Consider the following 15,681-nt stretch of genomic DNA (forward strand, 5'->3'; position numbering starts at 1 on the left):
CCCAGACACAGGCACTGATTCCAGTGGTGACGGTGACGAATCAACCGTATTTTCCAGTAGGGCCACACGTTATATGATTTTGGCAATGAAGGAGGCGTTACATTTAGCTGATACTACAGGTACCACTAAACAGGGTATTATGTGGGGTGTGAAAAAACTACCTATAGTTTTTCCTGAATCAGAAGAATTAAATGACGTGTGTGATGAAGCGTGGGTTGCCCCTGATAAAAAGCTGATAATTTCAAAGAAATTATTGGCATTATACCCTTTCCCGCCAGAGGTTAGGGAGCGCTGGGAAACACCTCCTAGGGTGGACAAGGCGCTAACACGCTTATCAAAACAAGTGGCGTTACCTTCTCCTGAGACGGCCGCACTTAAAGATCCATCAGATAGGAGGATGGAAAATATCCAAAAAAGTATATACACACATGCAGGTGTTATACTACGACCAGCTATAGCGACTGCCTGGATGTGCAGTGCTGGGGTAGTTTGGTCAGAGTCCCTGATTGAAAATATTGATACCCTGGACAGGGACAATATTTTACTGTCGTTAGAACAAATAAAGGATGCATTTCTTTATATGCGTGATGCACAGAGGGATATCTGCACACTGGCATCACGGGTAAGTGCTATGTCCATTTCGGCCAGAAGAGCTTTATGGACGCGACAGTGGACAGGCGATGCGGATTCAAAACGGCATATGGAAGTTTTGCCGTATAAAGGGGAGGAGTTATTTGGAGTCGGTCTATCAGATTTGGTGGCCATGGCTACAGCCGGGAAATCCACCTTTCTACCTCAAGTCACTCCCCAACAGAAAAAGGCACCGACTTTTCAACCGCAGCCCTTTCGTTCCTTTAAAAATAAGAGAGCAAAGGGCTATTCATATCTGCCACGAGGCAGAGGTCGAGGGAAGAAACAGCAACAGGCAGCTCCTTCCCAGGAACAGAAGCCCTCCCCGGCTTCTACAAAAGCCTCAGCATGACGCTGGGGCTTCTCAAGCGGACTCGGGGACGGTGGGAGGTCGTCTCAAAAATTACAGCGCGCAGTGGGCTCACTCGCAGGTAGATCCCTGGATCCTGCAGATAATATCTCAGGGGTACAGGTTGGAATTAGAGACAGATCCACCTCGCCGTTTCCTGAAGTCTGCTTTACCAACGTCCCCTTCCGAAAGGGAGACGGTTTTGGAAGCCATTCACAAGCTGTACTCTCAGCAGGTGATAGTCAAGGTACCTCTTCTACAACAAGGGAAGGGGTATTATTCCACTCTATTTGTGGTACCGAAGCCGGATGGCTCGGTAAGGCCTATTCTAAATCTGAAGTCCTTGAACCTGTACATAAAGAAGTTCAAGTTCAAGATGGAGTCACTCAGAGCAGTGATAGCGAACCTGGAAGAAGGGGACTTTATGGTATCCTTGGACATCAAGGATGCGTATCTCCACGTTCCAATTTACCCCTCACACCAGGGGTACCTCAGGTTCGTTGTACAAAACTGTCACTATCAGTTTCAGACGCTGCCGTTTGGTTTGTCCACGGCACCTCGGGTCTTTACAAAGGTAATGGCCGAGATGATGATTCTTCTTCGAAGAAAAGGCGTATTAATTATCCCATACTTGGACGATCTCCTAATAAGGGCAAGGTCCAGAGAACAGCTAGAGATGGGATTAGCAATATCTCAAGAGGTGCTAAAGCAGCACGGATGGATTCTGAATATTCCAAAATCCCAATTAATGCCGACAACTCGTCTGCTGTTCCTAGGGATGATTCTGGACACGGTTCAGAAAAAGGTTTTTCTTCCCGAGGAAAAAGCCAAGGAGTTATCCGACCTGGTCAGGAATCTCCTAAAACCAGGAAAGGTGTCTGTACATCAATGCACGCATCTTCAGATGCACCTGCGGATAACCCTGTCTCCAAGGACAAGGGTATCTCTTCTGTGGTGGTTGCAGAGGGCTCATCTATTGGAGGGCCGCAGATTCGGCATACAGGATTGGATCCTGGTGACCACGGACGCCAGCCTGAGAGGCTGGGGAGCAGTCACACAAGGAAGAAACTTCCAGGGAGTGTGGTCGAGCCTGGAAAAGTCTCTTCACATAAACATTCTGGAACTAAGAGCAATCTACAATGCTCTAAGCCAGGCGGAACCTCTGCTTCAAGGAAGACCGGTGTTGATCCAGTCGGACAACATCACGGCAGTCGCCCATGTAAACAGACAGGGCGGCACAAGAAGCAGGAGTGCAATGGCAGAAGCTGCCAGGATCCTTCGCTGGGCGGAGAATCACGTGATAGCACTGTCAGCAGTGTTCATCCCGGGAGTGGACAACTGGGAAGCAGACTTCCTCAGCAGACACGATCTTCACCCGGGAGAGTGGGGACTTCATCCAGAAGTTTTCCACATGCTAATAAACCGTTGGGAAAGACCAATGGTGGACATGATGGCGTCTCGCCTCAACAAAAAACTGGACAGGTATTGCGCCAGGTCAAGAGATCCGCAGGCAATAGCTGTGGACGCGCTGGTAACACCTTGGGTGTACCAGTCGGTGTATGTGTTTCCTCCTCTGCCTCTCATACCAAAGGTATTGAGAATCATACGGCAAAGCGGAGTAAGAACGATACTAGTGGCTCCGGATTGGCCAAGAAGGTCTTGGTACCCGGAACTTCAAGAGATGGTCACGGACGATCCGTGGCCTCTACCTCTAAGACAGGACCTGCTTCAGCAGGGACCGTGTCTATTCCAAGACTTACCGCGGCTGCGTTTGACGGCATGGCGGTTGAACGCCAGATCCTAAAAGGAAAAGGCATTCCAGAAGAAGTCATTCCTACCTTGATTAAGGCAAGAAAGGAAGTCACCGCGAAGCATTATCACCGCATTTGGCGGAAATATGTTGCGTGGTGCGAGGATCGGAGTGCTCCGACGGAGGAATTTCAACTGGGTCGTTTCCTACATTTCCTGCAATCAGGATTGTCTATGGGTCTCAAATTGGGATCTATTAAGGTTCAAATTTCGGCCCTGTCAATATTCTTCCAAAAAGAATTGGCCTCAGTTCCTGAGGTCCAGACTTTTGTCAAAGGAGTACTGCATATACAGCCTCCTGTGGTGCCTCCGGTGGCACCGTGGGATCTAAATGTAGTTTTAGATTTCCTAAAATCCCATTGGTTTGAACCACTAAAAAATGTGGATTTGAAATATCTCACATGGAAAGTGACTATGTTACTGGCCCTGGCGTCCGCCAGGAGAGTATCTGAACTGGCGGCTTTATCTTATAAAAGCCCTTATTTAATTTTCCATTCGGATAGGGCAGAGCTGCGGACGCGTCCGCATTTTCTCCCTAAGGTGGTATCAGCGTTTCACCTGAACCAGCCTATTGTAGTGCCTGCGGCTACAAGCGACTTGGAGGACTCCAAGTTGTTGGACGTTGTCAGAGCTTTAAAAATATACATTTCAAGGACGGCTGGAGTCAGAAAATCTGACTCGCTGTTTATACTGTATGCACCCAACAAGTTGGGTGCGCCTGCTTCTAAGCAGTCGATTGCTCGTTGGATTTGTAACACAATTCAACTTGCACATTCTGTGGCAGGCCTGCCACAGCCTAAATCTGTTAAGGCCCATTCCACAAGGAAGGTGGGCTCATCTTGGGCGGCTGCCCGAGGGGTCTCGGCATTACAACTCTGCCGAGCAGCTACGTGGTCAGGGGAGAACACGTTTGTAAAATTCTACAAATTTGATACCCTGGCAAAGGAGGACCTGGAGTTCTCTCATTCGGTGCTGCAGAGTCATCCGCACTCTCCCGCCCGTTTGGGAGCTTTGGTATAATCCCCATGGTCCTTTCAGGAACCCCAGCATCCACTAGGACGATAGAGAAAATAAGAATTTACTTACCGATAATTCTATTTCTCGGAGTCCGTAGTGGATGCTGGGCGCCCATCCCAAGTGCGGATTATCTGCAATACTTGTACATAGTTATTGTTAACTAATTCGGGTTATTGTTTAGGGAGCCATCTTTCAGAGGCTCCTCTGTTATCATACTGTTAACTGGGTTTAGATCACAAGTTGTACGGTGTGATTGGTGTGGCTGGTATGAGTCTTACCCGGGATTCAAAATCCTCCCTTATTGTGTACGCTCGTCCGGGCACAGTACCTAACTGGAGTCTGGAGGAGGGTCATAGGGGGAGGAGCCAGTGCACACCACCGGATCTGGAAAAGCTTTACTTTTTGTGCCCTGTCTCCTGCGGAGCCGCTATTCCCCATGGTCCTTTCAGGAACCCCAGCATCCACTACGGACTCCGAGAAATAGAATTATCGGTAAGTAAATTCTTATTTTCTCCTAGTCCGTAGAGGATGCTGGGCGCCCGACCCAGTGCGTACTTTACCTGCAGTTTTGTTCAGATAGTTACACAAGTTGTGTTACATTTGTTTTCAGCATGTTGCTGTAAATGGTTCATGCCTGTTGGCGTGTGTTATGTTGAATGCCATGTTGTGCGGCATGGTTGAGGTGTGAGCTGGTATGATTCTCACCGTTGGTATAAATGTAAATCCTTTCCTCGAAATGTCCGTCTACCTGGGCACAGTTCCTGTAACTGAGGTCTGGAGGAGGGGCATAGAGGGAGGAGCCAGTTCACACCCTTGAAAAGTCTTAAAGTGCCCATGGCTCCTGCGGAACCGTCTATACTCCATGGTCATGAAATGGACCCCAGCATCCTCTACGAACTAGGAGAAAAGGATTTACTGGTAGGTATTAAAATCCTGTTTTTTATTACCTACCGGTAAATCCTTTTCTCGTAGTCCGTAGAGGATGCTGGGCGCCGCCCAGCTTTTTGTTATCCTGCAGTGGTTCTTTGGGTCAGTACTGCTTTGTTCTTAGTTAAATACTGCGTTTCTTTACTGGGTACAGTAATGTTTCAGCTGTTGCTGAGTTTTCAGGCTAGGTAGCCTGGTTTGCCTAGTTTGTGCGAGTGGTATGAATCTCGCCACTATCTGTGTATTTCCATCTCTCGAAGTATGTTCGTCTCCTCGGGCACAGTTGCTAGACTGAGTCTGGTAGGAGGGGCATACTATTAAACTCTTAAAGTGCCAGTGGCTCCTGGTGGACCCATCTATACCCCATGGTACTAATGTGGACCCCAGCATCCTCTACGGACTACGAGCAGAGGTTTTACCGGTAGGTAGTTAAAATCCCATTTTTGCTCAACAATGCTAATGACTAGACTGATTCAGATCGACAAATCTTGCCAATATGTACCATACACACTACCCAATAGTCGTTTCATTTCAAATAATTATTTTGATTACAAATTGTCTTGTCAGTGTAGTGTCTCAGTATATTGTAGAAAAGAAATATGCCAAACTCTGTTTTACCCATATTGTGCATGGTACACAATAATATACTGCAGATTTATATCTCTAGCAAATAAAAGCATGGGGATTTTGTTCATATTTTGATAAAAATATTTAAACTTGCAGCCTGTTGCGAAGGGACCCCAATTCTCTGCAATATATGTCCTGCACACAATTAAACTGCAGTTAAATGTACTTTCCTCCTCGATGCAGAGAGGTTAACATCTATACAAAGGCTCATTGAAAGGAGCCATGATAGCACCAGACAAATTTTTTATACCAAACTGAAAAATAATGTGCCCGGGCACTATACATTAGACACCCGTACACACTGGACTTTCTGAACAATACCAAAATGGCAGGACAGACATAGCTTATGTGGAATACGCTACATCTGGAACTTTTTCTGCAGGTTTTAAACCAACCATTGGGCACTGGGTGCACCTACACAAATATCGGGCGAGTTAGTCGTGCTGAGAATTGCATAGTGGCCCTCATTCCGAGTTGTTCGCTCGCAAGCTGCTTTTAGCAGCTTTGCACACGCTAAGCCGCCGCCTACTGGGAGTGAATCTTAGCTTCTCAAAATTGCGAACGAAAGGTTCTCAAAATTGCGAAAAGACTTCTCTGTGCAGTTTCTGAGTAGCTCGAGACTTACTCTGCCAGTGCGATCAGTTCAGTGCTTGTCGTTCCTGGTTTGACGTCACAAACACACCCAGCGTTCGCACAGGCACTCCCCCGTTTCTCCAGCCACTCCCGTGTTTTTCCCAGAAACGGTAGCGTTTTTTCACACACTCCCATAAAACGGGCAGTTTCCGCCCAGAAACACCCACTTCCTGTCAATCACATTACGAACACCAGAACGAAGAAAAAACCTCGTAATGCCGTGAGTAAAATACCTAACTGCATAGCAAATTTACTTGGCGCAGTCGCAGTGCGAACATTGCGCATGCGCAGTTAGCGGAAAATCGCTGCGATGCGAAGAAAATTACCGAGCGAACAACTCAGAATGAGGGCCAGTATGTACCCAACTTTACTTGACTCAGTACTCAGCTTATTTGTCTACACTTCCATCTACAGTCATACACTGGTAATACACAATATTCAGCTACTTACTATCAAAATTGCTTCAAGCTTGGCATTCACGCTTGATCTGCGAAAACCACGATCAGCGCAAGATGAAAATGGTGCTTTTTTTTTTTAATGAAATTTCTTAAATATGCAAAATCTGCCGTGGCATGTCAAAATTATCCGAAAGATGCAAATTGAAATTTGCTTTATTGCCTTGGCTTGTATTGACCTGAAACAGTTCTAAAGCTGGGTACACACTGGCAGATATGTTAACGACGTTCACAGACCTATCAATTCAGCTCTAATGCACAGACGATGCAAGATAGGTCACCCGTCTTTAGGTGAACGAGATTCTTTAAATAACCTATGTCCTGAGGTGGGAGCGAGCTCCGAATGGCTCTCTGCAGCATCTCAGTCCTCCAGGGTACATCTGTGGCACCTGTCATCACCAAGCAGCCAACGGAGAGATCACAGCCTCCATGAACGAAGCTGCTGTTTCTCAGCCTTGTATGGTAGCTGTGGTATCTATGTTCGTGGCGCCATGCCTGGTTCTCTACTATTGCCGCCAGCCTTTGCCTCTTTGGTCTTTCCCGAACTCTCTGCAGCTCTTCCTTCCGAGGCCACCAGACCTCGCCTCGGCCACCAGCTTTTAGCTGCACCACTTGCACCTAGAGATGGAGTTACAGCCGGAGACCAGGTAGATGTCTGGGTGCTTGATGTCGGCTCTCTGTTACCTGGAAAACTGGCTATGGTCTTGGACACGCATCCTGAGTTAATTCTGTGTGTTGCTGGAGGGGGGGCAAAGCTTCTCCTCTTCCAGCCAGACCTGCCCCCCTTCCCCACCACTGCCTTCCATTACCTATGTGTTAATTTACATATTATGGCAGCAGCTCAACATTACCAAGTCTTTTGAGCAAATGTAAAATGTATGGTGCACTAAATATATTTGTTTTCTGCAGCGGGGTACGCTGTGTTCCACAGGGAATAAATTGGGATGTAGAGCGGGATCTTAGATCCAGAGGCACCATCAGGCAAAGCTTTGACTGTCCCAGGATGTAGTGGGACCTCCTCTATAACCACGCCTCCAGGCACTGAGCTCAGTTCGAGTGGTGTCTGCAGGACAGCAGGTCACCTAACAGGCGGGCTGCACTGGGCAGCCCTGAAAAAGCTGAAGACTTCAAGGGACGCAGCACTGTTATGTCAGGGTGACATTCAGCACTGCGTTTCCGTCACCTCCCAAGCGGCTTCGCATACACCCACGGTTCAGATACCGGGTACTTGCGGCGGGGGCGCTCTGGCTTAGGCACACTGTCGCAGACGCTCTCCTGGTTCACGTGGCTGCTATGAAGGGAGGAGGAAAGAGGGTCCCCCAGGCGGGACCCACCACTAAATCGCGTTCCTGACGCAGTCTAGGGAGACGGACTGCGACGCTGGGCTGGACACTGTTACGGAGCAGGGACCCCACTATATCCACCAGAGCACAGGTCGGGTGTACTAACACCTTTATTGATAAGGCTCCATAGTACCCGCGGTGAGTCCCAGCATAGGGGAGTCGGCGCTTGATCTGTAGCCCCTCCCCTGGCCCAGAGCGCTATCTCCTCACAGATTTCCCACCCTGGAGCTGCCTCGCACTCTCCCTCAGTTCCTGACAGAGACGCTGGGTGCCATCTTCTGAGTATAGTTGCTACTGGTCTTTGGGATTGCAGGGTAAGGTCTCCCCTGTAAAGACGCCTGTATACAGAGCTGAGACTTTACAGACACTTGAGTATTCTACATGTCTTTATACAGACAGCATTAGTTAAGAAAGAGTGTACCTATTACAGAATATATTGTACGAGTATTCTAATATATACCTCCAGTCTAGGAGCGCGCTGCGTTTTTTTTTAATGTACAGTATATATTAGTCCACTGCAGTTTTATTGTGCTTATAATAATCTTTGCATTGCCTGTGACTGTGTGCCTGTACCTGCTGTATGGTTTCACTGTCATGTGTATCCCATCTAAGGTAGCTATCGCTAAATTCTGTACCCGAAGGGATTAGGTGCGTCCGTGTCCTCTAATAGTGTACACAGTACTTAGCGCTATACGGGTATTTTACTGTGTTCCAGTCACGTACACCAGGATTTAGTTCACAAGTTTGTGTATTCTGACGCTGTTTGTGTACTTTGTCTGCCGGTTGTGTACTCTGGCGTTATCGTACTAATATCCTGATTATTGCTTTATTACTATAAGCGCATTAAAACTCTGGAAGCTTCTGTAATTTGCAAGGCATGCTCCAGAGGTTTACCTGTGGGGGAAGTATTGTGTGATGGGCTGTGTTCTAAACGTCATGCACCCCCCAGTCAGCATGCAGCTCCTGTCACTACGATGGAGCCACCCTGTGCTATGTTCACCACCCTCCTTGGGACTCTGGTGGACCGTTTCAAAGGGAATTGAGGCGTGGGTTCAAGCATTAGAGGATGAGCTGCCTGATGATATTTCTGACAAAGCCAGACAATACCTGTCTCACATATGCACCGCTGTCTACTACATTCAGGAGGCATCCTCTGAGTCGGGGGTACTGGCGGCCAAAGCGTCATCCACGTCTGTCCTGGCTCTCCGCATACTGTGGTTAAGGTCGTGGAAAGTGGATTTGGACTCTGGAAGACCTTAGAGGTACTCCCCTTCACTGGGGACATTTTATTTGGAGAGGACCAAAATAAAATAGTGTCTGAATTAGCTGCTTCTAAGACTGCTTTTCTTCCTCCTACTTATCCTTCTGCTCAGAAGGCGAAGACTACTACTTTTCGTTCCTTTCGATCTCAAGGGAAAGCCAAGGCTCAGTCTTACCCCAGACAATCTCGTGGTCCCAAGACCACCAAGCCCAAGTCGAAGCAGTCCTGGACAGCCCGTCAGCCTGCTTCGAAACAAGACAAGCCCGCTGCATGATGGGGCGGGCCTTCCCCTGAGGGACCCCAGGGTTGGGAGTCCAACTTCTACAGTTCGCCCAGGTCTGGTTAAGGATCACTTCAGATGCGTGGGTAATGGAAGTTGTCTCTCACCGGTATGCTGTCCCCCTCACCAGTTTTGCGCTACGGTGCTCCCTTTGGATCTGTTGAACGCGCAGGCCCTGCAAACGGTGGTAGGTTCTCTCCCGAGTACAGGAGTGGTTGTGCCGGTACCTCAGTCCCATCATGGCAGAGGCTATTATTCAACCCTGTTTCTTGTGCAGAAACCCAGTGGGTCTTTTCGGCCTATTCTCAACCTCAGATCACTGAACAAGTTTGTGAGGGTCGTCATGTTTCATATGAAAACATTGCACTCTATTGTGCTGGCGATGGAACCCAGAGATTACATGGCATCTCTGGATATGCAAGATGCTTATCTGCATATTCCTGTTGCCATATCGCATCAGCAGTTCTTGCGGTTTGCTATTGGCGACAGTCGTTACCAATTCCAGGCTCTGCCGTTCGGACTGGCCACAGCTCCTCGGATCTTCACCAAGGTTATGGCCGTGTGGGGACAGCGCACCTTTGTCGCTAGGGAGTCAGAATCCTGCCGTACTTGGACGACCTGCTGATTCTGGCGAGTTTCCTCAGTCATCTAAACTTGACGGTGAGTTGCTTACAAGCCCGCGGATGGCTGATCAACTGGAAGAAGTTCTTGCTGTTCCCAGCTCAGAGCATGGAGCATCTAGGGCCGCTTCTGGACACACACAATCAGAGACTGTTCCTATCTCCAGACAAGGTCCTGAAAATCCAGGACAGGATAAGACACTTCATCCGTCACCCCAGAGTGTCGATTCACTCTGCGATGCAGGTACTTGGCCTGATGGTGTCGACTTTCGACATGATGGAGTACGCTCAATTTCATTTCCGCCCTCTGCAACGATTAATTCTTGCAAAGTGGGACGGCCTGCCTCACCGGATCAGACCCCAAAGGATTTTGTTGACTCTGGAGGTTCGTTTGTCGCTGACCTGGTGGCTCCAGGACCAGCAATTGAGCAGGGGCTGTCCCTTCTGGATCCCCGACTTGGGTCCTACTGACGGTGGATGCCAGTCTAAGGGATGGGGAGTGGTGTTCGAACAACAGTCTTTTTTTCAGGGTCGGTGGACCAAGGAAGAATCACTCATCCTGATAAACATCCTAGAGCTGAGGGCAGTGTTCAATGCATTATCACTTGCCCTGTCCCTGGTACGGAACAGACCGGTTCAAGTACGGTCAGACAATGCCACGAGAATGGCATACATAAACCATGAAGGCAGCACTCAAAGCCACATGGCTATGAAGGAAGTGTCAAAAAATTATTTGTTGGGCAGAACGCCATCTGCCAAGTATGGGGGTCATTCCGAGTTGTTCGCTCGTTGCCGATTTTTGCTATGTTCCGATATGTTGCAAAATGCGCATGCGCAAGGCACGCAGGGCGCATGCGCTTAGTTATTTAACTAAAAACTTAGCAGTTTTGCTGTTGTTCGTGCGGTGCTTTTCAGTCGCACTGCTGATCGGTGAGTGATTGACAGGAAGGGGCGTTTCTGGGTGGTAACTGAGCGTTTTCCCGGGAGTGTGCTAAAAAAACGCAGGCGTGCCGGGCAAAAACGCAGGAGTGGCTGGCCGAACGCAGGGCGTGATTGTGACGTCAAACCAGGAACTAAACGGACTGAGCTGATCGCAATCTGTGAGTAGGTCTGGAGCTACTCAGAAACTGCAAAGAATTATTTAGTAGCAGTTTTGCTAATCTTTTGTTCGCAATTCTGGTAAGCTAAGACACACTCCCAGAGGGCAGCGGCCTAGCGTGTGCAATGCTGCTAAAAGCAGCTAGCGAGCGAACAACTTGGAATGAGGGCCTATATCAGCAATGTTCATTCCGGGTGTGCTGAACTGGGAAGCGGACTACCTCAGTCGCCAGGACGTACACAGCGGAGAGTGGAGTCTTCATCCAGAAGTCTTTCAGATCCTAGTGGACAGGTGGGGTCTACCGGATGTAGACCTAATGGTGTCTCGACACAATCACAAGGTTCCGGTCTTCGGATCAAGGACAAAGGGATCCTTAAGCAGCGTTTGTGGATGCACTGGCAATTCCATGGAACGTCTGGCTGTCTTACGTGTTCCCTCCAGTGTCGCTCCTGCCCATGGTTCTATGGAAGTTCAAACAGGAAGGAGAAATGCTGCTTCAAGTCGCTCCAGCGTGGCCCAGAAGGCATTGGTTCTCAGACCCTGCACGGTCTATCGATGGGGCATCCCCTTTTACTTCCTCAACGACCAGACCACCTCGTACAGGGCCTTTATCTCTACCCAGACCTGGCCAGACTGGCTTTGACGGCGTCGCTATTGAAGCATCACTCCTGAGAGCCAAAGGATTTTCAGAGGTGGTTATTCAAACGATGTTAAAAGCCTGCAAACCGGCATCTGCCTGGATTTATTATACAGTTTGAAATTCTTACTTCACTTGGTGTGCTGAGAAGAATTACGATGTTCATAGTTTCAGAACTTCCAGATATTTGCTTTTCTGCAAAGAGGCCTGGACTTAGGTCTTCGTCTGTCCTCCCTCAAGGCTCATATATCTGCCTTGGTGGTTTGGTTTCAGAGAAAAATTGCCTCTATACCTGATGTTCAGACGTTCATTCAGGGTGTTATATGGATTCAGCCTCCCTATGTCACTCCCGTGGCTCCATAAGATTTGTCTGTTGTGCTTAATGCTCTGCAAGAGTCTCCATTTGAACCTCTTGAATCGGTGGACCTTTTATGGCTCACAGCCAAAGTCCTGTTCTTGCTGGTCATTGCCTCTGCAAGACTTAAGCGCTTTGTCCTGTCGTCCACCTTTCCTCATATTCCACCGGGAACTGGCAGTTCTACGAACTCACCCAGGTTATCTGCCTAAGGTGGTGTAATCTTTTCACCTTTAATCAAGAGATTGTGGTTCCGACCTTTGTCTCTTCAGATTTGTCCCCCCAAAGACGGTTCTTTGTATGTGGTTAGGGCTTTCCGTATCTATGTGGAGAGGACTGCCTCTATCAGGAGGTCAGATTCCTTTTTTGTTTTGTTTGGTTTTCACAAACATGGCTGGCCTGCGAATAAGCAAACCTTGGCCAGATAGATTAGAGTGGTTATTGCGCAAGCCTATGTGCAGAGCTGGACTCCCAGCTCCTGCTGCAGTTAAAGGCCATTCTATTCGGTCTTCTTGGGCGGCCCGTCGTGGCGCGTCCCCAGAACAATTGTCAAGGCGGCTACATGGTCCTCTGTGAACACATTCATTAGGTTCTATGCTTTTGATACATCCACCTCCCAGGATGCTGACTTTGGACGCCGGGTTCGCTTACCGCTAAGGCGCGTCCCCTCCCTTGAGAAACTGCTTTAGGACATCCCCAATGTATTCCTTGTGGAACACAGTGTACCCCGCTGCAGAAAATTAGAGTTATGGTAGATTTACCATGGTTAACTCTTTCTGCGAGGTACACTGGGTTCCACAGGGTGCCCACCGTGACGCATTTGGCTTCTTTGGGTTGTATGGCATTAACCACTGGTACCCTCTCCTGTCGTGAGATTGTGGGTCTATGTGACTAACATCTGCCTTCTCTTTTACCTGCTTCTGCCTTCTCTTTTACCTGCTCCTGCATTGACTGGTTAACGAAACTGAGCTCTCAGTGCCTGGAGGCTGGGTTATAGAGGAGGCCCCAATGCATCCTGGGACAGTCAAAGCTTTGCTTGATGTTGCCTCTGGATCCAAGAGCCCGTTCTACACCCCGATGTATTCCCTGTGGAACCCAGTGTACATCGCAGAAAGAGTAAAGCATGGTAAGTTTACCATAATTCTCCTTATTTGTAAATTAATGTTTGTATACTTACTGAATGCTTATGCATCTTTTTCAAAACAAGCAGAGTGCTTAGTAAATGGTATTTGTGCGCTTATACTCTGTCTTAGATGTCCAGTTTTCGTAAACGACATCTCACATTTTTGTAAGTCACATGATTGATACTGTATGGCTGGAATGTATGACATTTCTAATTTTAAGTTCAACCCCCAGTTCATGTTATCATGTAATTGTTTTACCATTTCAACCACTGTCTCTTCAAAAGAAGTAGAAGATTGATGTTTATTCGTTTAGGCAAAAACATATACTTTTTTTTATATGTATTTTATTGCATCTGTTTTATTGTATTTTTGAATCCTCTACAAAACTGTCCTATGATTTTCACACCAATGCATGTTTTGTTGATCTCTTCCTGGATAAATTATTATTCTTTTGTACTGACCGCTTTACCTGAGGTTCTTGGAGGATATGAACAAAACATTACTGTTTGGAAGTACTGTCATTATATAATGCTGATTATTAACTAACTTTTGTGCTTTTAAATTGTTTTCACAGAAACAAATTGGAGAAGTATGGTAGAGACATCAGATGGGGTTGAAGCCTCAGAAAATGAAGACTGTTCTGTGAGGACGATGGCTGCAGAGCACACAATCAATTCTCAGCCTGATAAAAGCAATGTCCATAAACCACTACTGACAGCACTTGATGTGATTACCTCTGTTTCGAAACCCAGCAAGGTCATTTCTATTGACAAAGAAGAGGTAAAGCCAGATGACAATTTGGAATGGGCTTCCCAGCAGAGTACTGAAACTGGATCATGGGATGGAAGTGGAAGAGATGTCCTCAATTCTTCCATTATAAGTACAACTAGCACTTTGGTGCCAGAAATGCTAGAGGATGATGATGACGACGACGAGGAGGAAGATGATGATGAGTATCACCAGGAACCTACAACAGTCAGCAGGATAGAGTCTTGGGTGTCAGAGACCCAGCGAACTATGGAAACCCTGCAACTTGTGAACAGCCCAGAGGAAGATAACATTGAGCAGAGTGAAGAGGATGATATGGAGTCCACAGAACAAGTAGAACCAGTTTCTGATTGCAAGGAACGGACAGCAGAAAAGCTAGCCAGAAATGGATCACAGAGTGATGGAAGGCCTTTAATAAAGGAGAGCTCTAACTCTAATTTAAAGTAATATAAAAGAAAAACAAAACAAAATGCAAAAAACTAAAACACCCCCTGCTCCAGAAACTCAGGAATTGGTCCACTGACAGAACTTAACTATTGGGATAGTTGCAGCCATTCCCAGACTTATTTCATCTCAATGTTTTGCACTGTTCAATCTGTATTTAATTCCATTGAAATTATATTCTTTATTATTAATTGTTCGGTTGCATCCTTTTTCAGCACTAAAGGTTGATTTTACTGTTTATTACACAAATAGTTTTCTCACCCACACACTAACACCAACCTTCCATATTGTAGGATTCTTGCAGTACATTGTTGGTATCTTACCTGCTGTGGGAAAATCAGTGATTACAAGTCACTTCCTAGTGTGACAAATGGAGTTATTGTGTTTTTGATTCTGCATCTGAAAATATAAATGTTTACACTTCATCTTGATTCTGGGGCTGCACCTAATTATCTATTTCCCTTACACAACTCCTCTTTCCTTTTATGTTTTTAATGAAATTAATATTGAAGTAAAATTTGAAGGAGTGGGAGACTATATTTTGATTTGTTCTTAACTGTACGTTTGTTGTGTAGCTCTCTACATGTTTGTTACCTGGGACAGTGTGGTCATCTGAGTATGGCAGAGCTGGTGAATTTACAATATACATTACAGTATGTATGCATTTCCATTGTGATGAAAAATCTAAAGTTTTGTCTTCATTCAAACATTTCACTATACTTATTTTTGATCCCATTGAATGTTAATTTATTGTATCTATCTATTATTAATGCAACTTTGAAAAGCCCAGACAATTTTTTTTTAACCTCTGTCATTATTACATTACATTTTAGCTTGTCATTTGTGGTCAGGATAATGTAACCACAGTGTCTCCCATAATTTGGTACTAAACCAATTTTAGGTTGTCGATGTATATGCCCTTCTGATATCACTAGTTGTAAATCATTTTCAGACACAACTAGGCTATTGACAGGAATTATTAACCAGACATGCTTCCCGACCAAAAAACAAATGAGTGTTTCCACTTAATTCCATAGCATAAACAAATGCCATTATTAGGCAGCTTTCCACAACATATATTGGCAACCAGTGTGAAAGAAAATATTTTGTTAGATGTGAATGACTTGATTCTGTCTGTTCTTGGACTAGCCATTAGTAATCGGTTCCTGTTGCACAGCATTGTTTTCTGTTGTATCTGCATCAAAACCTGAAATGGGTTTGAAGGTGGTTTACGTAATTTACATGAAATAACCAGTAAGATGATTGATGATCTTTGTCTTTCAACCATGCTTGTTAGATGATG

General features: G+C 46.5%; 1 protein-coding gene across 1 annotated transcript in view; it reads left to right on the forward strand.

Moving 5' to 3' along the window:
* The window catches only part of SECISBP2L (SECIS binding protein 2 like), a 197,623-nt gene extending 183,054 nt beyond the window's left edge, over window positions 1–14,569 (forward strand). Inside the window, exon 18 of the mRNA XM_063926038.1 lies at window positions 13,741–14,569. Coding sequence (XP_063782108.1) covers window positions 13,741–14,381 — 641 coding nt within the window. The 3' untranslated portion in view covers window positions 14,382–14,569. The remainder of the gene's footprint in view (window positions 1–13,740) is intronic.
* The last annotated feature ends 1,112 nt before the right edge of the window (window positions 14,570–15,681 follow it).

This window comes from Pseudophryne corroboree, chromosome 6 (genome assembly GCF_028390025.1).
Source record: "Pseudophryne corroboree isolate aPseCor3 chromosome 6, aPseCor3.hap2, whole genome shotgun sequence".
NCBI classification, from domain to species: Eukaryota; Metazoa; Chordata; class Amphibia; order Anura; family Myobatrachidae; genus Pseudophryne; species Pseudophryne corroboree.